The sequence below is a fragment of the Pyrus communis genome, chromosome 1 (assembly GCF_963583255.1).
Source record: "Pyrus communis chromosome 1, drPyrComm1.1, whole genome shotgun sequence".
NCBI classification, from domain to species: Eukaryota; Viridiplantae; Streptophyta; class Magnoliopsida; order Rosales; family Rosaceae; genus Pyrus; species Pyrus communis.
Genome location: NC_084803.1, coordinates 42548405 through 42573091, shown reverse-complemented (window position 1 = coordinate 42573091; position 24687 = coordinate 42548405). Strand labels below are relative to the sequence as shown.

The 24687-nt window shown below is 36.6% G+C and overlaps 2 protein-coding genes across 4 annotated transcripts; both read left to right on the top strand.

Moving 5' to 3' along the window:
• The first annotated feature begins 9708 nt into the window (after positions 1-9708).
• LOC137715408 (leucine-rich repeat receptor-like serine/threonine-protein kinase BAM3) lies at positions 9709-14992 on the top strand. The gene is made up of 2 exons (XM_068454736.1): positions 9709-12412; positions 14462-14992. The coding sequence occupies exons 1-2, from the start codon at positions 9838-9840 to the stop codon at positions 14884-14886; spliced, it is 3000 nt and encodes a 999-aa protein (XP_068310837.1). The 5' UTR covers positions 9709-9837; the 3' UTR covers positions 14887-14992.
• A 4276-nt stretch (positions 14993-19268) lies between these two features.
• LOC137743835 (YTH domain-containing protein ECT1-like) lies at positions 19269-24378 on the top strand. 3 transcript variants are annotated; one of them, XM_068483778.1, is made up of 10 exons: positions 19269-19424; positions 20314-20367; positions 20750-20811; positions 21108-21183; positions 21825-21889; positions 22012-22359; positions 22464-22979; positions 23077-23289; positions 23442-23615; positions 23920-24378. In XM_068483778.1, the coding sequence occupies exons 2-10, from the start codon at positions 20340-20342 to the stop codon at positions 24025-24027; spliced, it is 1590 nt and encodes a 529-aa protein (XP_068339879.1). In that variant the 5' UTR covers positions 19269-19424; positions 20314-20339; the 3' UTR covers positions 24028-24378. The 3 variants fall into 3 exon arrangements, with proteins under 3 accessions (XP_068339879.1, XP_068339873.1, XP_068339887.1); XM_068483772.1 differs by having other exon boundaries at positions 19270-19424; positions 21108-21261; positions 23920-24377; XM_068483786.1 differs by lacking the exon at positions 20314-20367 and having other exon boundaries at positions 19270-19424; positions 21108-21261; positions 23920-24377.
• Positions 24379-24687: the final 309 nt, after the last annotated feature.

The following is a 24687-nucleotide window of genomic DNA, read 5'->3' as shown; positions in this document are numbered from 1 at the left end:
ACAACAATGATAGAATTATCAATTTAAACCTCACATTATTAAATAGCCATCAAAATATACAGTAAACTTCATGGCTTGTGCTATATATAGCCAATGCTTAATTGATTAATAAAACCTTGACCTGTTGTAAGATAAGATATATTATTTTGGCAATTGGCATTATGCTGCTAATCCATAAGTGATCAACGTCACTAATAACACTATAATGTTACCTAGTCATTTATCAAGAACTATAACATGCATTCATTTGCTCACTTCTTGTTGGATAATTTTGATCATGATGAACAGTTTCGGAAATGCATGTTTTCAGTTCAAATCTAAAAAGTATCATAAACGCATTTCATTTCTAGTTTCAGAATCGGAACTTTGGTTTTGGATTTGAATTCAATGGAATATTTTGGCTTAGAATCGATCGAAATTGGATATTCCTATTCAAATTGCTCCTTTAGTCACAAACATTAAGCAATGACACAACTCTAAATTTGTTTAGCAAAAACATATTACAGCTTTGGGGATTAAAAGCATCATAGATGAGGTGTCAGAGAAAATCCGCACATGTGATTAAGTATATTTTGGTCACACCACCTTCAATGTTCGTGACCTAACCGATATCTTCCACGTGTTATGTATTTATTTGAAATATTTTTAAAGATTGAGGCCATTTCAAAATTAATCAAGCTAAAAGTTGGGTAATTTATAAAAAATAATAATTTGATCCACATATTAATAGAATCGTGCTTGTATAAAATAGAACAAAACTTGCCACTTAGTATTATTATTCTTCTTTATTTGTAAATGAGAAGATTTTGGTTCGATTCTCGACAAAAACGAATTTAAATTACATTATTGCTAGCTCATATGTGGCTAAGGCTAGCGTAGATAATATTGTTTGTTATAAAAAAAAAATGAAACAAAACTTAACCCTAACACGCTATGTAGCCTCGCGTTGGATATATTTTGTTGTCATTGCGACTCTCATGCCCTCCCGCCCTCTCTATCATACCTCCCATCCTCCATTGCTGTTGCACCTTGAAAGGAAGAAACGACATCGGGCTAGCCAGTGGAGGACGCCGGTGATGATTGGAGTTCCAACTGTTACCCACGTATACACACACACACACACACACACACATAATCTATATCGATCTCAATCAAATATGGTTTTCTACATTATGGTTTGCCTAAAAGTGCCTGCTATGCATTTATCTTGTGTTCAATTGTTTGGTCTCTCTTTGTTGGAAAATTAGTTTTAATATTATTGTTTTTTATTGATTTTCTTGTGGGTTAAGGATTAGATTCTTTGCTCGTTAAGTTTGTGATTTTTTGCTCTTCAGGGATTAGGGTTTGCTTTAGTTTTTTTCTTCTTATAAATATGATGTTTTGTATCTCGTAGAATAGCAAGTTAGTTAAGATGTGATCTCTTCAGATTTTGTATCCTTCTTGACAATTTGTAGTGTCTCTTTGGTTTCAATTCATAAAATATTATTTGTAGTTTTATAATGTGTGTGTATTTTACACATGCAGTCATACACGCTTTAGTTAGTCAAAACGAAAAACCCTCCAACTGATGTTGCTCCTGGAAGTACTGTTCTCGATAAAACTACAGACTAAAGCAAAACCTTTATAAAGAAAATAAAGAGATAATCAGATAAAGACAAGAATTTTCAGATTTAGGCGTTGCTTTGCATGCGTATGTCTTTCAAATAAGTTAAGAAGCTTTTTCATGCTATGAATGAAACAAAAACTTGAACATAATCTTGCATATATTATAAAGAAATTGCTATGTCCTAGCTACACAATCTTAGTTGCTTGCTGGGTCAGGGCCTTGATATTATTGTCTGATCTTGATTAATTAGTTAATAAACCATCAAACATCAAAGGCTAATCTCAGATTAAACAATTGCAAGAAAAAAATTAATATATATATATGTAGGACAAAGGTTTTGAAGAATTATATTTATGTGAAATGCATATTGTTGCTTGCATGTGCTTGAGATGGTTAAGCAAAATTTAGCGTACGTAAATTGTTTGTCTTGTTATGTATGTTTATGTTGTGCTTCTTCTTTTGAGGTTACAAGATATCCTTGTTGGATATAATTAAAGGAATATACTTTTATGTTCCTTCCCCCCTCTTGCGGAAAGAGTGTAAGATTATGAATGTTTTTTTTTAAATTATTATTATTGAAGGGCGGAAGAGTTTTGAACACGGGATGCAATAGTAGAAACCTAACACCCTATCTATTAAGATATTGGACCAAATGCTTATATCTCTATTTCCTTGCATAAATAGTGTAAGATTATGAATGTAGTTGGAGGACTATGTATTTATTTGTACCTATTTCATTACATCTCCATTCAGTTAGGTTACCTGCATTCCCACCGTGCATCGTGTGTTGGTTTTACATCTAATACAAATATCGTTTTAGCTTGAAAAAAAAACCCGTAATTTACATGGTCGATGGCTCGTTAGAGTTTTTTGGTAATCAAATTTTGAATGTCCGGTTGTGCATATGTATATTTGTACAACATTTAGCGTCTAGGGTTTAGGCAGGGTACTAAATATCTTTTTTTTTTTTTTTTCTTCAGGATTTACTTGTATTTTTACTAAGTATTGGTTTCAAAAACATTTTCACCAAAAGTGTTTTTGTTAATGCAGGGCACTTTTGAGCCCAAATAGTGGTGTAGGCCAAGACGAAAGCCCTAGCTAGAAGGCCCAAGAAAGATCGAGAAGACCAAGGCCCAAAGTGCTTAGAAGATGATATGTCTGAGCAAAACAGCCGATGGCCCATCAATCTAGCATGGGAACACATGAAGGCTCATAACTACTATGGGCACGTGAACAGACTGACAACTTTATGGCACTAGTTCTCAAAAGACAGGTCTATCCAGATGCCAATCACGTCGCATGACAACCATGATTCAATGACAGAGGCTTAGGACAAGACGTAAAGGCAATCGGAACGATGCTCGAGTAGGCGGGGTTGGATAACCAAGACTGAGCGAAGTACTCAGCTTGTACTATCATGACAGGACACGCTATTCAAGCTAAGCACCAATCACTTTACAGCTGAATGTCAGGATTGAAAAGGGAAAAGATGTCAGCACTCTAGGCTAAGTAAGTGGTGCATTAAATGCCAAGTGGGAAGACTTAAAGCTGAGGGGTTCGTTGAGGGCCTATATAAAAGGGTAAAGACCTAAATGGAGGTCGGACGACTGAAAGGGTGAGAGTATTTTTATTCGCCAAGCGCCATTTTAGTCTTAATATCAATATGAATCCAAGTACCATAGTGGATGTAGCCTAATTTTGAAGAGTGAACCACTTAAACCTTTGGGTCCAAATAATTTCATTTTGTACTTCGAACCCTCTAAGGGCTTATTATCTTAATTTGTTAACCTGCAAATTTTGTGCGCTAACAGTTTTCAACCATTCTCTTTTCACCAATGTGAGACTTTTTTACCTTCACATCCTCACACCTGATACATAGTGCTTTTGCTTGGTTATATGTTCATAGAATGAATTATGTAGTACACTGAACAATATTATCTATTTTTGGAAAAAAATGAATAGATTCATAAATTCTACTTGGTTAAACAAATATGTAAAACTATTAATTCGTAAAACAAGAAATGAAATATGATGTAGAAAACTTAAGAAAATAAAGAACACCTTGATAAAACAATAAGTTATGAATTAATCGATAAATTAATAAATTATTAACTTATTAATTATTTAATGACACCCTTTAATATTCGCTAAATTAATAGACTTAGCTTTGTTACAACTACAAGACTATTTTTTTTTTTTTAACAAACAATATTATCTACACTAAGAATAAAGGGGTGGGCTTAACCTCACGATGAGCTAGCAATAATGTTGTTCTCCTATAACCGGCTACGCCCACTGCAGTAGTTTTGTATATATGCTTGTATATGGATATTACATGAAAAGGAGAGAAACCTTGGGCTTATTACAATTAGGGGTGCAACTCGGGTGAGTTAGATGATCAGCCCAACTCTAACTCAACATTCCTAATTCGGGTTTGGGTTGGGTTCGGGTTCATGCGAGTTTATTCGCGTTCGGGTTTAAATTGGCTCGAGCTTACCTGGGATGGGTTCGGGTATACCCAACGTTATCAATTTCAATATTGTAACACATTGTTTTATAAGATAAATCTCATATTTTGAACTAAATAACGTCAAAAATATTTAAAATTCAAATTTACATAGACAATACCAATGTTTTAACCAAAAGAAACGTCAAATCAACACAATCATTCATTGTTCAAATGAAACAACAAACTTCAAGTATAGCCCTCCCAAACTTGTAACTATTCGGGCTAGAAATCGATTGGGTTTGGGTTAACATGGACGGGCAAATCATCAACCCAAGCCAACCCAATAAATAATCAGGTTGATGTCGGGTTAGGTTTGGGCAGGCTTTTACTTCATTTTAACCCTCTTGATCGGGTTTGAAATCGGGTTAAGCATTGGCAGATTCAAATTGACTCAACTCAAGTTGCACCCCTAATTACAATATATAGGGATGTCAACGATTCAGTTTAGGGATGGAAATGATATATCCATCATCATAACCACGAAAATTAACCATATCTATAACCGTTAATTAACCATCGAGTATTATCCATAACTATACCCATCGGGTAACGGATTCCCCATCAATTAACTGTTATACCCATCGTTGTCAATACAAAAAATATATTCGTTCAATTGACGCATGATAATTTTGTAAATATTAATTTCGTCATTAAATATTTGATGTGTAAAATGATTTAATGAATGGATCTTGTGTAGCATAAAAATTAAAGCTAAACATTGATAATATTGGCTGATCTTTGATATTTCCCATAAGTACTACTGGTTTGGATTCTCATAGATTTTGATTCATAGCAAGAGTGGAACCAGGTCATCCAGATATTCACGTTAACAATATCCATATCATATGCATTAATTTTTTCTTTCATGTGAAGCATAATGTTTTTATCCTTTAAAATGCATCATAATTAACGTTGAAAGAGAGGTATAGCACAGTGTCTCTCTTTCTCTTTATTCTTTTTATCCGTTAAATTACAAGGACACCTTTTATTTGCCACCTTATTTACAAGGATGATTCCTTTCTCCTTTAAGTAAACTCAAACCCCTATCTTTTGAGGAAAGCAAATATTGATTAAAGGGTTGCAGCGTCAAATATTGATTCCTTTCTAGTCAAAGGACAATAATGTTCTTTCCGTCTCAACATTGATTTCATACGTGAGATTGTAATCATGTTGTCTCTCTTGTATAACCTTGTTTAATCCCATTTGGCACCAATTTGTATGGTTGTCCTCCTTTAGTTCCCCTAACCCATTTACTCTTTATATTTAATTACTTTTTGAGATCGTTTGCTGGCAATTTATGAAATATGATCAGAGTAACATCATTGTTGATACATTTTTTAAGGATAGTGCTATTCACATATCTATTTTTACTTTTTAATACTTATTTTTATTTCTCGCACACCTTTGTTAATTTTTGTCATTGATATTCTTCAATTCATTCTATCCGACGGCCGGAAATTGATAAAGATGTGTGTGAAGTAAAAAATGATGTGTGGACAGTAGTAACTTTTTTAATACATGTGAGCCATCTATAAAATGATAAGACATATATTAGAGATTGTGTCAACAATAATATCAAATTGCATTATTGATCTTCTTAATCTCCTTTTCTTTACTAATTAATTATTTCGAAGTAGATCAATTGGTTCTATATATTGTATATGGTTGTGAGATTGAGATTGCAGAAATTACTTGCAATCTTCCTTTCCCATGAACATGGATACAAAGTGACGCTGTCGAACCACGTAAGTGGTATCTCTTTACTCGCACTCAGTCTTGACCTTTGGCTATCTGTTTTGCTTATTTGTGAGTTTTTTTACAATATATTTTCTACACATATTTTACAATATATTCGAAGGAATCGCTTTGCTTGAAAAATTAACAGTTTATTTAATTTTTTTTTTAAGCCAATATAGTATATAGAACATATGTACATTCTTTTAGCTCGAATCAGTAGTCAGAAAAACAAAATTGTCCCAATTGCCAAAAGGAGAGGAGAATATGGTTCTCTCTTTTGGGCATTTTGGTAGTGCAATGTGAAGTCAATATAAAAAACTTTGCAGTCCCACATTGTTTACTTATTATTTGTATAGCAAAACTAATTAACCATCTATTTATCTCTATTCTCAAGAGAGGAAAAAATATGTTTATATATAATTTGTTACACCTAATACGAAAAAAAAAATTTATACATAATTGACCACACCTAGTTAAGAAATTAGGTGAAAAATAAACACGTGATTGTAGATAGTTACTATAACATCCCACATCGTCAAGGGGAGTGGATTATGTAAGCCTTATATGTATATTCTCATCTCTACCTAGCACAAGGCCTTTTGGGAGCTCACTGACTTCAGGTTCCATGGGAACTCCGAAGTTAAGCGAGTAGTGCGCGAGAGCAATCCCATGATGGGTGACCCACTGGGAAGTTCTCGTGTGAGTTCCCAGAAACAAAATAGTGAGAGTGTGGTGGGGGCCCAAAGAGAACAATATAGTGCTACGATGGAGTTGAGCCCGGGATGTGGTGGGGGCCTGGGCCGGGATGTGACAGTTACATTTGAGTATTTTTACACAAGTGATTTGTGGGAAAGGAGAACTGAAGATTAGACCTCATGTGCAAAGGTGAATGTTCTTAATCAACTTAGTAACAAACTTCTTTGATGATCCACCCAAAACCCAATAGTTAATAAGATCACCCAACTTCTTATAGGCCCTGCAAAATTTTGTAAATTTTCGATGTTTAACATTTATTCACATTCTTACATACTCCATCACAATTGATATGAATTTGTGAGAGGCTCAGAGACAGACAATTTTAATTGCATGACTTTGAGAAATGTCTGCTTCTTTCTAGGCTATAGTTACTTGTATCATGCAAATTTCTGTCCAACACTTCGGTGTTTTTTAAGATCACCTAGCCATTGGAATTCAGATTCAACATGTGAATAAACATTCTTTAATACCATGATTGAAGTTGAGTTTCCACCTAATTAAAAACTAAGTGGCAATACGAAAAAATGGCTTAATTCATATAACTTATAAGGCTTTTATATAAATTTCGGACGTGAAACATTTCTTTGACTCGCACACTCTTTGGATTCTGGAGTTCCCCTCCAAAATAATACCTCATACCATTTATGAAAAATTTTAACAATGTGATGCACCCGATATGATAACTAATGGTCCTGTGGACTAGAACTTGTTGCATACGAAGGGACGACTGATCACAAAATAGTATCTCAATATTGTGTAAATCTTTGATTACCAATCCAATCCTTCTCTTGGCTGTTTGCATAATTCACATCAAATAGAAATGTTTAGACAAAGTTGAAGTACGTTCCCTCTTGGGGTTTAACTAACTACTTGAGACTCGTATCCCAATTATGCTATTACTAAGCAGTACAGTGAGTAACCACATTAGGGTTTATTAGCCAAGGCCACAAAGACAGTGACCCCTAAAAATGGCAGGCCTGCCTTTCAATAAGACAGATTGAGACTCCTCAAAAAGAGCACACTCTTCCACCCAATTACTCCTTCCTTGCCATGGGAGTATCATAGTATGGATCCAAGCCAACCACTACAGTACTTGCATTTGCATGACAAAACCCTACGACTTTGTATATGTGTGTGTGAGAGAGAGAGAGTGAGAGAGTTCTTGTTGCTACAAGAGCACTCTTTCCCATGTATGAAGGGCCATGGATTTTTCTTTAGAGATAGAGAGAGTTTGTTCAAGTTAACACAAGAACACTCTTTTCCGTGTGAATTTGGCCAAGGGGGAAGAGAGAGAGAGGGGGGGGGGGGGAGTATTATTATTATTATTATTTTTTCTCTTTTCTTTCTTCGTTATTTGTTTTTCTTCTGAAGTGGAAGATCAAAAAGCAGATTGAGCATGTCTATATATCTGCTTTTACTTTTGAGCCCTCTCTTTAAGACTGTTCCATCTTCTAAGAAATACTTAAATATACTACCGCCATCGATCTTACATTGTACATAGAGAGTTGGTCCCGGCTGGCCGGCTGTGTAGGGCAAGGAAGGAGATCGAACGGAATAAAGCTGCTGTTGCTGCATTGCACAGTAAAAGCTTCCACTGCACTGGTTCCTTATTCCATGCAGCCTACATATTCACACAACAAACGTAATTATATATTGATCATTCAAACAAACATAGTAATCATATATTAATAATCATCATCTTTTACTTCTTACTATCCACTGTACATGTTGCAGCAGGCACATGTTTCCAACTCAAGAATGATCAAAGGACTCTCGACTTATACATTACGCTACATATGGGAAATTACCACTCCCTATTTTTATTTTTTCTGTTTAGTTATTATTATTTTTTTATAAACTGTTTTTCTAAGGCTTGACTTATAGTTGTTGTGGTGTTTTTTTTTTTTTTCTAATTTATTTATTTATTTTTAATTATTATTGTTGAGGGTGGGGTTCGAAACACTATTACAATCGTTTAAAAAATGTAAAAACTTTAAATCCAGAATACATAGGTAGAATCCAACACCATATTTACTAAGATGTTAAACCACATGCATTATTAAGAAAATTATCTATGTGCAATTATGCCTGCAGACTGATGAAGCACGCACACTGTGATGCTTACAGATTGTCATGACATGATGAGGCAAGCATGCATGGTTGCTATCATATGTATTATATTTACTATTTGATGGGTCCTCCATGCATGATCGATCGAATAAGTCTTTATATGCTTTCTTTACAATTCCTGCAAACATAAATTTTATGACATGATCATGAAGAACAAAAGATGCTACCTAGCTGTACCATATCAATTGCTTTGTGGAAATCATACGAAAGTTATTTATGCAAACATTCTTGTACCTAATTCTAAACATTCAATAATTTATGTATAAGACCATGATTTAGTTTTCTCTCACTTTCATTGTTGATTAAAAACTCATAATCGATTTTATTTGTACGTATTTCTTCATTGCTATAACCTCGATTTTCACTCACACATTGCAACTTTGAGGAATATTTCTTCCCTATCACCTTTCTTTTTTCTTTCTCACAACTACATCATCATATAGATTTTGAAAAATACAGTCATTTACCAAAAGCTTCGAGATAATGTTACCATTTTCAATGATTGAATTGAAAATGCAGCTCCATCACCACCACTCTCATTCAAAGCAATAAAGAGCTAGCATAGCACATCCCCTTTGATTAAAGCTAAAGGGCATTTTTGTCATATAATAAAGAAAGAGAGAGCATCATCTCATGAACTTTTCCTTTCCTTCCCAAATATTAACTTTAAATTTGTTATCCAACGGCTCTTATATTTCATTTGTTCTCATATTTTTTTTCTCAAAAATAAAAAGTTTTCAACAAACCTTCTTCTATCCTTTTTCTTCCTGCTTTTTCCATCTTTGCTTTGTCTGAAGAAGGCTCCTAGCTTACCAGAATTTCAAACTTCCTCTCTTCTCTGAGAGAAGAGAAAAGAACAGAAAATAAAGAGACAAAAAGGAGAAAAGCAAAGGCTTACTTCTTCCTTGTATTTGAAGACTCTTTGTGAAAGAAGATGTTTGATTCCTTAACCCCATACTCACTTCATTTTTCTCAGATTCCTCCTACTTTCCTGTCCTTTATCGGAAAATCTCAAATGCTTAAATCCCTCCATCTTCTCTTCGAATACTTGCAACACCTATTTTCTTGACTATTTTCCAGGAAACAATAACACACATGCATGATGGTCTTCCCCTTTATTGTCTTGACATTTTTCTATCTTGTTGGCACATCTTGTTTTGCTTCTTCCTTGGTCAGTGATTTTCATGTTTTAGTCACTCTCAAGCAAGGCTTCCAATTCCCCAAACCGGCCTTAAGCACTTGGAATTCTTCGTCTCCACGATCAGTTTGTTTGTGGATCGGAGTTCGGTGCAATAGAGGAAGAGTTGTTGCAGTGGACTTAACAGATTTCAGTCTATCCGGCTCTGTATCTCCACTGGTTTCAGGCCTCGACTGCCTCACCGACCTTTCTCTTGCAGGAAACAACTTCACTGGCAGCATTGCCATTGCCAATCTCACAAGCCTTCAGTTCCTCAACATATCCAACAACCAATTCAGTGGAGGACTGGATTGGAACTACTCAGGCATTGCCAATTTGGAAGTGTTTGATGCTTATAACAACAACTTCACTGCTCCTCTTCCACTTGGGATTTTGAGCTTGAACAAGCTCAGGTTCTTGGAACTTGGAGGCAATTTTTTCAGTGGGAAAATCCCAAAATCTTATGGGAATTTAGTCAGCTTGGAATACTTGTCACTTGCCGGCAATGATCTCATTGGCGAAATTCCGGGTGAGTTGGGCAACCTCACTAACTTGAGAGAGCTGTACTTGGGATATTACAATGTTTTTGAAGGTGGGATTCCAAAGGAATTTGGAAAATTGGTCAATATGGTTCACATGGATCTCTCGAGCTGTGAACTGGACGGGCGAATTCCCCGCGAGCTGGGGAATTTGAAGGCACTCGACACGCTTTACTTGTACATCAATCTTCTTTCAGGTTCAATTCCAAGGCATCTGGGCAACTTGACAAACTTGGTCAATCTTGATCTCTCCAACAATGCACTTACTGGTGAAATCCCATTTGAGTTTTCCACTCTCAAACAGCTCAAGCTTTTCAACCTCTTCATGAACAGATTGCATGGCTCGATTCCAGACTACGTCGCAGACTTGCCTAATTTGGAAACACTCGGGCTGTGGATGAACAACTTCACCGGGATCATCCCGCAGAAACTTGGCCAGAATGGGAAGCTTCAACTGCTCGATTTGTCCTCGAACAAGCTCACCGGCAAAATCCCACCAAACTTGTGTTCATCCAATCAGCTAAGAATACTAATTCTCTTGAAAAACTTTCTTTTCGGTCCAATCCCTCAAGGCTTGGGGACATGTTCTAGTCTCACTAGAGTGAGGTTGGGGCAGAATTACCTAAACGGTAGCATACCAAATGGCTTAATTTATTTGCCTCTGCTGAATTTAGCAGAGTTGCAAAACAATTACCTATCTGGCATGTTGTCGGAGAATGCTAATAGCTCGTCGCAGCCAGTGAAATTAGGCCAGCTTAATCTGTCGGACAATCTCCTATCCGGTCCTCTACCATTTTCGCTTTCAAATTTCTCTTCCCTCCAAATCCTCCTACTTAGCAGAAATCAATTCTCCGGTCCAATCCCACCTTCAATAGGCCAACTCCATCAAGTACTAAAGCTTGATCTTAGCAGAAATTTGCTCTCTGGCGAAATCCCACCAGAAATCGGAAACTGTTTCCGTCTCACTTACCTCGACATGAGCCAGAACAACCTGTCCGGCTCCATCCCACCAGAAATTTCCAACGTTCACATCCTGAATTACTTGAACATATCGAGAAACCACTTGAACCAAAACATTCCCAAATCAATAGGAACCATGAAGAGCCTCACAATTGCTGATTTTTCCTTCAATAATTTCTCTGGAAAACTACCAGAATCAGGGCAGTTCGCTTTCTTTAATGCTTCTGCTTTCGCCGGAAATCCCCACCTTTGCGGCTTTTTCTTAAATAACCCTTGTAACTTCACCACAATCACAAGCACACCCCAAAAAACCCACAGGGATTTCAAGCTAATCTTTGCATTAGGCCTGCTAGTATGCTCACTTGTGTTCGCTGCGGCTGCTATCATCAAGGCCAAATCATTCAAAAGAAACGGTTCTGATTCATGGAAAATAACTGCATTCCAGAAGCTGGAATTCACAATTGCTGACATCCTCGAATGCGTGATGGACGGGAATGTGATTGGAAGAGGGGGAGCAGGGATTGTTTACCATGGAAAAATGCCGAATGGGGTTGAAATTGCAGTGAAAAAGCTACTTGGTTTTGGACCGAATAGCCACGATCATGGCTTCAAAGCCGAAATCCAAACGTTAGGCAACATTCGGCATAGAAACATTGTGAGGCTGCTGGCATTTTGTTCTAACAAGGAGACCAATCTGCTTGTTTACGAGTACATGAGAAACGGAAGCTTGGGAGAGGCACTGCATGGGAAGAAGGGAGGTTTCTTGGGGTGGAATCTGAGGTACAAAATTGCAATTGAAGCTGCCAAAGGCTTGTGTTACCTTCACCATGATTGTTCTCCATTGATTCTTCACCGGGACGTGAAATCGAACAACATTTTGCTCAATTCGAGCTTTGAAGCGCACGTTGCGGATTTCGGGCTTGCCAAGTTCTTGATGGATGGGGGTACGTCTCAATGCATGTCTGCAATTGCAGGCTCTTATGGCTACATTGCACCAGGTATGTTAATTGTTTCTTCTTCTATATCAATTTTACTTTACTATGATTTTATTCCTAGGTTTGTTTATAACGAAAGATTGCTATGCAAATTCAGTTGTCTAATGTATCGATGCATTGACCAAAGTTGGTACTACATTGGTAGTTAAGTTAGTTAATATGTGAATTTTTGCTCTTGTCAAAATTGTGGGCCCCATCATTAGACAATCATAGTCGTCAGCTTTCAATGCTTAAGTATTGGTCCAAAAATACAGTTTTTTGGATTTTATAAAATCATTTTTGTTAATGTTTTACATTTTTTTTAATTGGACATGATTTCTTATGCAAAAATCTTTACTTTTCCTTTATTATTTGGACTTGATCATGACCATAAAGAATATACATACCAGTGTAATCATGTAAGGCATTAGTTTGTTTTCTTGGTTGAGAACTTAAGGTGTTAGTTTGGGTCCTTTTATTTTTTATTTAATTTTTTTTTTTTGGTCTAAATTTTGGGTCCATTTAGGTGTTATTCTTTAAATACTTAATTAAAAGGGGAGGGGAATTGCATCTTGAGACATCTTCTAACATAAAAAAAATAAAATAAAAAAACGATGAAGAAGAAAACCTAAGTTCATTTACTATATTTCTTATGGAGTTGATTTTCACACACATTTTTTAGCCAAATACGTATAATTTTTTTTTTAATTATTAATAAATAAATCAAAAGAAAATAATATACATAATTAAACAAGATTATATAAAACGAAAAGAAGAGTGTAAATCATTTTCTTATTCCTTATTTTTCTTTTGTTTATTGATTTTTGAGTTGTGTGATTCGGATTCCTAATACCTTTAATTGGTAAATGTGATTCCTATAGTATCACAAGGCCTGCACCTGCACAATCTCTCGAAGTCCCTCCCATGAAAAATCTATATGCATGTAGTACCAGTACACACGAAACCCTAGAAAAAACCATGACACACACATATCTCCTTGCACTTGACCTGAACCAAAGGGAGAAAAGAAAAAGAAAACTAAAATATGGCATGTCTATAAACCACCCCGATCTGTGTCCACCGTCGAGAGAGAGAGAGAGAGAGAGAGAGAGAGAGAGAGAGAGAGAGAGAGAGAGAGAGAGAGAGAGAGAGAGAGAGAGAGAGAGAGAGAGAGGAAGAAACAAATAAGATCATTATGCATGGAATTTTCTTGGTAACACAAAACACACAAACTGCCTCTCTCCTCTCCTCTCCTAAATTCTGTGCCAGACTACTCCTTATTCTGAGGTCCACTGTTTAGTATTAGGGAGTATTTTTATTCACCACCATTAGTGGGGTATATGCTCACCAGCCTATTTATCATCGTTAGATAAGTTTGAATTTCGAGATTTGTGTAGTGAATAAGCACAAATCTCAAAATTCAAACTCATCTAATAATAATAAATAAGGTAGCGAGCATATACTATACTAAATAATGATGAACAAAAATGTACTCATTATATATATATATATATACAGTGCCGTATCTTAAAGAAAAATTTATATGAAACGAGTTCATCACTTTGTTATCATTTATTTTTAATAAAATTATACTATATATATAAATTTTGACACATCTCGTTATATTAATATAATAAAACGCTACCCGATTGTAAAACCGGTTGACGTGAAACCTATCATCCGCTCTCTCGGTCTGATATCAGAATCTGTACTCTGTGAGGTCAATCTGACAATGACACACAATACACAACACAGGACAGAAGTCTGACAGTGATGTCTAATCCAACAGCACTTGACTGTCGTGAAAGCCAACCGGACATGCACGCCCATTTAAATTATATACATACATGTTTATTATATATATAGGCCACCACTGCCCGTTGAAAGCCCCGACTGCTTTGCTTTCCTTTCGGTTCTCCCCCTTGCAACTCGCATCAATCCATTCACTTTTTTATTTTTCTGCCCTACTTTTTGCTTTGTTTCAAATTTGGGCCCTAGCCCCTTTTTTGTGGGTTTATTTTCTTTCCGAGTTTTGGTACTGATGCTTGTTATATATGCATGCATGTGTTGCAGAGTATGCATACACACTGAGGGTGGACGAGAAGAGCGATGTATATAGCTTTGGAGTTGTGCTGTTAGAGCTTCTGACAGGGCGTCGGCCGGTGGGCGAGTTCGGTGAAGGCGTGGACATTGTGCAGTGGTCGAAGAAAGCAACGAATTGTCGCAAAGAGGACGTTACAAATATTGTTGATCATAGGCTTACAATATCTCTGCCCAAAGATGAGGTAATGCACATGTTCTTCATTGCAATGCTTTGCATCCAAGAAAACAGCGTCGAAAGGCCAACGATGAGAGAAGTCGTTCAGATGCTATCGGAGTTTCCTCGTCACTCTCCCGAATCCTTTCAGTCGTCCTCGTCTTTAGCCACTTCCCAAAAATCCAAGAATGTCGATAAAAACGGAAAATGTCCCAAGTTCAAACAAGATACTTTGGTTTAATAAGAAACGATCATGTTTTTTTTTTCTCCATCATTTTTTGGAGTTTAATATATATATATATATATGGTCTTAGAGTGGCTTGATTTTGTTGAAGCTAGCCGTGCTATATGTGAAAGTAGGTTCTTTCTTTTGATTTATCAAGGGGATTTGCTAGGCAAATCAAATAAATTTGGGAGAAGGATTAGATAGCGTTATGGAGGGAGGATGATAAAGTTGGGCCTTTTCAGGCCTAAATATTGTAAAATTGTAGTTGGGCAACTAAGAGCATGCAAACTTAATGGGCCACTCTTTTGTATCGTATTACAGCATATGCACGACATGTTTACTACGATCCCTTCTCTGTGACACATTTATTTCTGCTATAAATTTAGATAAAATGGGGGAGAGTTTTTGTTAGAGATTCAAGTAGAACGAGGGTGATGGATCTCCTTGTTTATTTTTTGTACTGATATTAGTCAGATAATTGGTAGGAAGGGAGGCACGATAACACTGAGAAAGTTGGTACTGAATTTACGATCTCCGAGATTTGGATATGAAATATCTCACTAATAAGTGAAGAGAAATATCTTTAAACTGTAGTATTAAGTGACACGAGATCAAGTGAAAGAATATGTGTCCATCAATTAGACGGGAGACATACATAAAATAAGCAAAATAAATACAGAAAATAAAGCCGAAAGATGTGGAAAAGCAAGAACTTCTCTCTTTAGGGGTTAGAGAGAATAAACTCCTCATTCTCCTCTAGAACTCCCACCTTCTTGCCATTTAGTACTACGGTCTAGGGGTATTCCTCTTCAATTGTATGAGAGAGGTCTTAGGTTCGATTCTCGCCAAAGGAGAATTTGAACCACATTATTGTTAGCTCATTGTTAGGCCAAGCCCACCCCTCCCCCTTAGTAGATACTATCGTTTGTTTAAAAAAAAACAAAAAGCTCCCACCTTCTTGTGCTCCACCTACAAATGTCATCTTAGTTTGCTATTTGAGAGTTAATGGTTGTTTTTCTGACATTTATCGTCATTTTATAGTGTCTTTCATTTCCGTACTTTTCCACTCTTGTTATCTTCATGTCATGTTTTTCAAATCCAAACAACCACCCCCCATCATGTCATGTTTTTCAAATCCAAACAACCACCCCCCATCTAATTTGTATAAAACGTTAAAGTACATGTATCATACATTCAAATTTTAAAATAAATGCAATTAACGAACACTAAGTGTTCATTTGGAAGTGTTTTTAAAATGAATAAAAGCGCTTTTATTCAAATTGATTTTAGATTCTAACAACACATTAAGTGACACATCCCGACCGAAATCAAGGCGTGCTGGCCGTCACATGAGAGTGACGTCGCCATGTGAACAGTGCGAAAGCAAAAGATAATAATAAAAGTACTAATAAATAAAAATCAAACTACCAAATAAACTAGTTAAAGTAACACACTAGTGTGAGACTAAGTGGGATAAACATAATCAGAGCACAGAAAGCCTAAGTGCAGTCCAGAAGAACGAATACTAATTACACAACACCTAAAGGTGATCCTACATTTGTGATGTTATGTCAAAACCACCGTCAAGTCCTCGTGAGCCACCAAAGCGCTTCTAACTAGAACCTGGAGGGACGCAAAACAGAAAATGTGAGTGGGCTTTTGGTTTTCCGTATATACCTATATACTTGTGGTTTTTTTCCAGAAAATGAAATTGAATGCTTATATGTTTTAAATGCCATGCATAGCGTTTGCCTATTTATTTATGCATTAGTAGTTGCATATATGTATGTTTAGTGTTGCGGACGCACAGGTAAGTGCCAGGTAAGTTTATGGTTTATGATTGTGAATTAGTGGTTATGTGAGATGCATAGAGAGCTCATAACTTGCACCCCAATGTTAGTGCTCCCGCCTAGAGTAGGGCACCGTCCTTCACGTGATGTTCACTTCTCGCACCACACGCTCATCTTGGATCCAAGTTAGGTGCACAGTCTTGTCGTACAGACCACTATAGGTGGTTCTGACTCGTAGGTGACCCGCGATTATTCGCTCAGTTTTCACGTGATCGTAGCATTTGAGCATATTTATTTACACCCAGTCTTGTCATACAAACCACTTTAGGTGGTTCTGACTCGTGTGCAGGTATAGTTAGTGAGTTGGGGATTTGAGCTCTAGATTCAGCCTTACAGGTCACGTTAGGTGACTCCGACTGACATGTTACTTGCATTGATTGACATTACCAGGATTACTTACATTTTATGTGGAGGCATTTGACATGGCATATTTCTGAACATGTTTTCGATATATGTGTATATTCTATTTTCTGGGAAATTATACAGGTTTTATAGCGAGGGGTTAGAACTTTTGATAATAAAATGATTTTGAAAAGCTTTGTCAAAACTAGGTAATAACTTCTCATACAATGCTCAAATGGGGTGTGTGAATACACCAACGTGATCTACTCAACCTCACGAACATCCTCATATTTTTAAAATAATTTTTCGAGACCCCACACGCCGGTGAGTGCACGGACCTACGCACCCCCACGCGTAACCAAAACTGACGAATTCCCTAACCGCCACCTCGAAGCTGATCAAACAAATCATCAATACGCGGCAATGGATAACAATTTTTATAGTTGTTTCGCATATAGGTGAGACCTATCCTAAGGACGAGCGCAATCACTCGAGGCAAGGGGGTTACAACCCTTCCACATACCAGTGAGTGGGCTTTTGGTTTTCCGTATATACCTATATACTTGTGGTTTTTCCCAGAAAATGAAATGGAATGGTTATATGTTTTAAATGCCATGCATAACGTTTGCCTATTTATTTATGCATTAGTAGTTGCATATATGTATGTTTAGTGCTGCGGACACACAGGTTAAGTTTATGGTTTATGATTGTGAATTAGTGGTTATGCAAGATGCATAAAGAACTCATAACCTGCACCTCCGGTGTTAGTGCTCCCGTCCAGAGTAGGGCATAGTCCTTCACGTGATGTTCACCTCCCGCACCACACGCTCATCTTGGATCCAAGTTAGGTGCACAATCCCGTTGTACAGACCATTATAGGTGGTTCCAACTCGTAGGTGACTCGCGATTATTCGCCCAGTCTTCAGGTGATCGTAGTGTTTGAGCGTATTTATTTACTCCCAGTCCTGCTATACAAACCACTTTAAGTGGTTCCGACTCGTATGCAGGTATAGTTAGTGAGTTGGAGATTTGAGCTTTAGATTCAGCCATACAGGTCACGTTAGGTGACTCCGGCTGACATGTTACTTGCATTGATTGACATTACCTAGGTTACTTACATTTATGTGGAGGCATTCGACATGGCATATTTCTGAACATGTTTTCGATATATGTGTATATTCTATTTTCTGGGAAACTATACAGGTTTTACGGCGATGAGTTAGAACTTTTGATAATGAAATGATTTTGAAAAGCTTTGTTTTTGCCCACTCACATTTTCTGTTTTACGCCCCTCCAGGTTCTAGTTAGAAGCGCTTTGGTGGCTCACAACGATTTGACGGTGGTTTTGACAGAACATCACAAATGTAGGATCACCTTTGGGTGTTGTGTAATTAGTATTCGTTCTTCTGGACTGCACTTAGGCTTTCTGTGCTCTGATTATGTTTATCCCACTTAGTCTCACACTAGTGTGTTACATTAACTAGTTTATTTAGTAGTTTGATTTTTATTTATTCGTACTTTTATTATTATCTTTCACTTCCGCACTATGCACATGACTATGTCACCCTCACGTGACGGCCAACACGCCTTGATTTCGGTCAGGGTGTGTCAGTTTGGTCAGGGCCCAAAGCGGACAATATCATGCTATGGTGGAATCAAGTACAGGATGTGATGGGTGCCTGGACCGGGATGTGACATTAAGTGCTTGCATGAAGCATTTACAGTGGTTTTTATGTATTCATTTAGATTATTACTAAAATTTGATTTAAAACATTTACACTGATAATACTTTTAAATTTTAATCATTTTGAAAACATTTTTAAACGAGGCTTAAAATGCGATTGTGAAAAGTCATGTGCTCAAACTATTTGCTAAAAACGGAGTGGAGGACAGCGAGCAAAACAAATCATAAAACATAAAACCGACCCGAAAAGTCATGTGCTCAAACTATTTGCTAAAAACGGAGCGGAGGACAATGAGCAAAACAAATCATAAAACATAAAACCGACCCGAAGTAACAAATTTTCAAATCCCCTCCAAACAAACAAACAACGGGAAATTAAATGAGAAAGCCCTTCCCAAAACGTCGGCACCCGCTTTTTTGACCACACTAATCCAACGGCTCCAAAACCTTCTTCAAAGAACTAGGAACTAATCGTGACCCTCGATCATTCCATTATTTCTTAAGGGCTTACACCACACAGTGCGTCAGTGCCGGTTCCCCTCACTTCTTCTTCTACAGTCGCACACTCGTCTCACACCTCTCTCTCTCTCTCTCCTCTCTAGAATTCGAATCGCAGAAGCGGTTCTTCCTTTTATCGCAGCAGATCGGCGTCACTCGTTTCGATCCGCGTTTCTTAGGTGCGTTTCTCTTCTTACTTTTTGAGTTTTTTGTTCATTTAAATCAAATTTTTGGTTCTTCGAAACGCTTTCGTTCGCTGTTTTGATTGGTAGAAGCTTCTTGTTTTTTGTATGAAAATTAAATTAAAATTTCAAATTTCAACTTTTACTTTTTCAGTTCTTGCGTTGTACGTGAAAATCGACTATGAATCCCCCTTTCTGCTTCTATTTTTTTTTCCTAGTTTGGTATATTTTTGTTTGAATTTTTTTGCTTGTAGTATCGTTGAAACCAGAGAGATTTTCTTGGGAAAAAAGGAAACGAGTTTTTCAATTTTAAAATTTCCTCTTCTTTTCTTGCATTGATTTCATCAAATCAACAAATCTTGCGGAAGAAGAATTTCAAATGCGTTTGAAAAATATCTCAGGGTTGAGATTTTGTTTTGAAAAGTCTAATTAATTTGTCCTCATATTTTTCCGCTTCCTATATTTTTTAATTTATTTTTTGGTGAAGCTTTCAATTTTTTTTTTTTAGAAAAAAGGAAGATGACCCAGATGTCCCTATCAGAAGGGAAAATGGAATCTAGTGTTTTCCAAGGGAAAAATCAAATCTTTTTCACGACCTAATTCATGGATTTGCTAATTTACGCATGTTGCATAAGTTGCCCCTCTTATTTTTCAAATCTCTTTTGAAATACTGGTCAAATTTTGTAAAAAAAAAAAGGATAACTTAAGGGTTAAGTTCATAGTGAATTTTTAATTAGAATTAATATATTTCTTTAATTTGAAAGTTTAACCAGTTAGGGTCACACTGCTGTGAGGCTTATAAACCCTAGGAAGATAATAGTGCTATTACACCTTACTAACCCCTATTTTCCTCCTCTTTTTTTCCTTCTTTGTTGTTCGGTTCTAGGCTGAATTGGGTTTCAAGGATTGGTAATGGCGGGCGAAAAGAAAATTGAGAAAGGTAATTATTGACTAACTCTTAGTCTTTACTGGAATTTGCTTCAAGTTTTAGTAGACAATCATATTTGCAGGGTTTTTAGGTTAAATAATTTTTGGGTTTGTTTTAAATGATTGAATTGAGTGTTGGGGGTAAATAATTTTCGGAAGCTGTAGATATGTGCTTTCATGGTAGAAAATTCCATGAATTGTTGTGTTGCAGTCAAATTTTCCTTACTAAAATATCATGATTTCGTTTTGCTACAGTTTATGCATCTATGTAATGATTTGCTTGAAGTTCTATTTAATATGATTGACCCGATTGATATCAATTTTTGCGTAATTAATGGAAAATTTTATTTTGGATGGGCAAACATCTGATGTTTTTCTTGACTATCTGTTTCCAGTGGAGCCTGTATCCACTGTATTGAAGGCAGATCCTGTTACTGGATTGAGTGAGCAAGAAGTGGTATGTAAATCCTTTCTTTACCTGATGTTTCATTTTTTCTGTATCTGTCCCTGCTTTCTGCCCCCTCCCTGTCCTTTAATTCTAGCCGTTTTGATTGTTTCTTTATTGATTGGATTTTGTATTCCAATACCAATTTTGCATGTGTTTTTTATTGTATCCTTAAAGTTTTGATTTTTTTTAGATTGCAAGTTGTGATGTTTATATTTGGACATGGGTTGTGTTTTAGATAATGTTGAAGGTTCGGCCTCAACTATAATATTCTCATTTCTGTTCTTCTCTATGTATTTCTCTTGCAGGTTTCTGGGAAAGACGGAATACCATCTGATTCAAAGTTAATGTCTCCTTTATTGGATGCCACCTCTAGCATCAAAGGTGAGACCGATCAAGTCTCAGTTGGAGAGCATGGTGCTTACTATCCACCTACTAGCTGTTACAATTATTATTACCCAGGTTAGATGTCAAAATGGTACTTTGTGTTTGGTCTGACTTTCCATAGTTTATTTATGTAATAGAGTTCTACTAAAGCTGTTAATTTACTTGGGAAGAAAGAAGTTCTTCTTTATGCACCTAAGCAACGTAAGATCTTTATTATCATCTTTTGCACGTTTAGTCTTATTGTATTTTGATTATTTTTGAGTGGTGATTCCCTTTGAGCAATAAAATTTGTTTTTTCAATGAAAACTTTGCTGCTGTTACTAAAGGTTTATGTGTTATGCAATCCATCTATCTATTTGTAAGGATTGCAACTAGGCAATTAGCATGAGTATACAGTTCAAACATGAAATCCATCATGAAAAGTGCAATAAGGATTATGTTGTTGAGATACTAAAGCTGTATTTTTCGTCAAAAACATGAAACCCTGTGTCAAATGTGGAATAAAAGACGTGAATACACTTCTAGAAGAGTGCTTAATGTAGTTTGGTTTGTCTAAACTGTGCTTTAGTCAAAGTACATGTTATTTCTGTGACTTAGATTCATTTTAGTACTCAAATTCTGGGTTTTTTGGGGTGCAGGATATACTGGATCGTTTACGCAGATGGATGATCACGGTTATCTGCATGCTAATGGTTCACATACGGTATGCTCATCTTTTAGCTGTTTCAATTGGGTCTAGTATGCTTAATTTATTCATGAATGTGATCATTTCTAATTGAGCATGCAATTTCTTCTTTTTCTTAATTACTGTTCCATGGTGCGCAGTCAGACAATGGTTCAATGGTGTATTACCTTCCCAGCTATAACCCATATGCCCCAGGAACTCTGATGGGAGCGGACGGGCAAGGTGTTGGCCAACAACAGTATTATCCTTCCTCAGGATATATGCAACCACCTGTTTCATATGGATCAGAAGCTGCGCCTTGTTATTCCTGGGACACAACATTTGGTGGAAACGTCTCGACTGCAGCAAATGCTGGTTTTGGAAATGTAAAGGCTGGACATGCATCAACTGCTTTATCTAGGTCAAATGGTTTTATATCGACTAAAGCCAATGGCCCAACCAAGTTTTCCAAGCCTCTCCCTACACAACCTAGCAAGTCACTAAACAAGGTTCGGAACAGAATTTCTGCAACTTTGGTTCAGTAACTTCCAAATTTATTTGCTGATATATAACCAGAACCATCTAAATTGTTGGTATAAATTTAAATCCACAGATTCCTCATCTGGGTAATGATTTCTCAGCGGGTGTTTTGAAGGGATACCCACCAGCTGGAAGATTCTCATCATTTACCAACCAGAAATATGGTTTGTTTCCTCCTACTGGTCAAACATACTACAAATCTAATGGAAGAATTGTGAATGGAAATGATAGTTTCAAGTTGAGGGAAAAATATAACAGGAATGAAGATTTTGAATCCTCAGCTGAGTTGACACGTGGTCCAAGGTCCCACAACAAGATTTCTCTGTTAGACTCACCAATTGAGGAGGAAGAACTAGGAATTAGTGTCCGTAGAGATAAATATAACTTGCCAGATTTTCAGACTGATTATGAAAAAGCAAAGTTTTATGTCATCAAGTCTTACAGTGAAGACGATGTCCATAAGTCCATTAAATATGATGTTTGGGCCAGCACTCCCAATGGCAATAAGAAACTAGATGCAACATTTCATGATGTGGAATTGAAATTGAGGCAGACCAGCACTCAGTGTCCCATCTTCCTCTTCTTCTCAGTGAGTTTGATATATGCAATTTCTCTTGATTTTTGGGTTATAGTGTCTCGTTTCCCAGGTCTTGCATTTTAGATTGAACTTTTATTATTGTTCTCAGGTAAACGGAAGTGGACAGTTTGTTGGTGTAGCTGAGATGATTGGACAGGTAGATTTTAATAAAGATATGGATTTCTGGCAAGTTGACAAGTGGAGTGGGTTCTTCCCAGTAAAGTGGCATGTAATAAAGGACATACCGAACTCTAAGTTGCGGCACATTATCCTTGAAAACAATGACAACAGACCAGTAACTTTTACCCGGGACACTCAGGAGGTACTATATTTATTTTTTATCTCATCGGCAGCAGTATTTTTCCGTGAAACATGACAACCTCGTTTTCCTTGTTTGCCCTGATGGATGTTCTCTGTTTCATTGTTATGGCATGATTGAATTAAGAGTGTTTTAACTTGTATTATAATTTTCAGATTGGCCTCAAGCAAGGTTTGGAAATGCTGAACATTTTTAAAAGTTACACAGCTAAAACGTCTTTGCTAGATGACTTTACATTCTATGAAAATCGGGAGAAGTCTCTGCAAGCCAAAAGGAGCAATAAACCGGCAACTTTGAAAATGGAAAATTACGATAATGGTGATATCACTGTAAGTTTTCCTTTCTTTGTCTAATGCATTTTAGCACGACGTCTACTTTATTGAGTTTACGAGCTGTGTTGGTTTTTTCAAATGACTATTTTCAACTGTATGGTATTCTATTACATATTGTACTTGTAGATACATGATTTCCCTAAACTTAACAATGCTTTGGTGACACTCGACATAAAGTAAATGAAAAAAAAAGCAAATGTTCACTTTCGTTTGTTTTCATTAATCGTGACATTCGTGCAGAAAACTTGCAGTTAATTAATTTTGGTCTAACCCCACTAACCACACTAACCACATTTTGCAGAAGCATATGAATGGTGGAGGGAGAAACATCGATGTTGAATCTGGTGGGATGAGGATGGGTTCTCTCATCTCGCTCACGAAAAATCTATCCCTCGACACCTGCCCGTGATGACAGCGATGCTTCAATTAGGCATGTTGAGTTATACACATTGCCTAAGGTCCAGAAGGTTTTGATTCTTATCATCTTTCTTTTTTTTTTTTTTTTTTCCTTTTAATTCTAGCTATATATTTTTTTTCAATTTTTCTATCAAGGCTGGTTTGTGAGCTTAGTTTTTGTGCTTGGGTTATTTAGCGGGTGAGTTTTGAATTTCATGTGAACAAGTTGTCTTACTAGTCAATGTTTGTCTTTTCTCTCTATATCGAAAGATTGATTTTTCAATAAACAGTTTGTGTTGTTTTTCGGTCACTTTGTTTGTCTCATGTACACGGGAGGTTCAATGGTTATCACCAATTGCATCTTGCAACATATTAGCACGACAGATGTGACGTTTTATCACAAAAAACCTTCATTGTTATTTAGAATTACAACCGTTCATTGCATTATATTTTCTTCTAACTTTTTGATACGACCTTTTGACATTCGGAAACAAGAATCCCCCTTTACGCGTCGTGCAATTGAGTTGCACTTATTCCATGGTATCATGGCTAGTTATAGTAATACCTTCTGTGGCTACGACCCTCGCTAAATTGGCGAAGGCTCTCTGTGGCCGACGGCGGTGCCAAGTTGCTTGTATGGAAGAAGCTGTTAAGAGCTCCGACTGCTCCGCCT

Coding starts and splice junctions, on each gene's coding strand:
- LOC137715408 (XM_068454736.1), top strand. CDS start 9,838: ATGATGGTCTTCCCCTTTATTGTCTTGACATTTTTCTATCTTGTTGGC. Junction 12,413..14,461: donor TTATGGCTACATTGCACCAG/GTATGTTAATTG, acceptor CATGTGTTGCAG/AGTATGCATACACACTGAGG.
- LOC137743835 (XM_068483772.1), top strand. CDS start 20,340: ATGGCGGGCGAAAAGAAAATTGAGAAAG. Junction 20,368..20,749: donor CGAAAAGAAAATTGAGAAAG/GTAATTATTGAC, acceptor ATCTGTTTCCAG/TGGAGCCTGTATCCACTGTA. Junction 22,360..22,463: donor CTAGCAAGTCACTAAACAAG/GTTCGGAACAGA, acceptor TTAAATCCACAG/ATTCCTCATCTGGGTAATGA.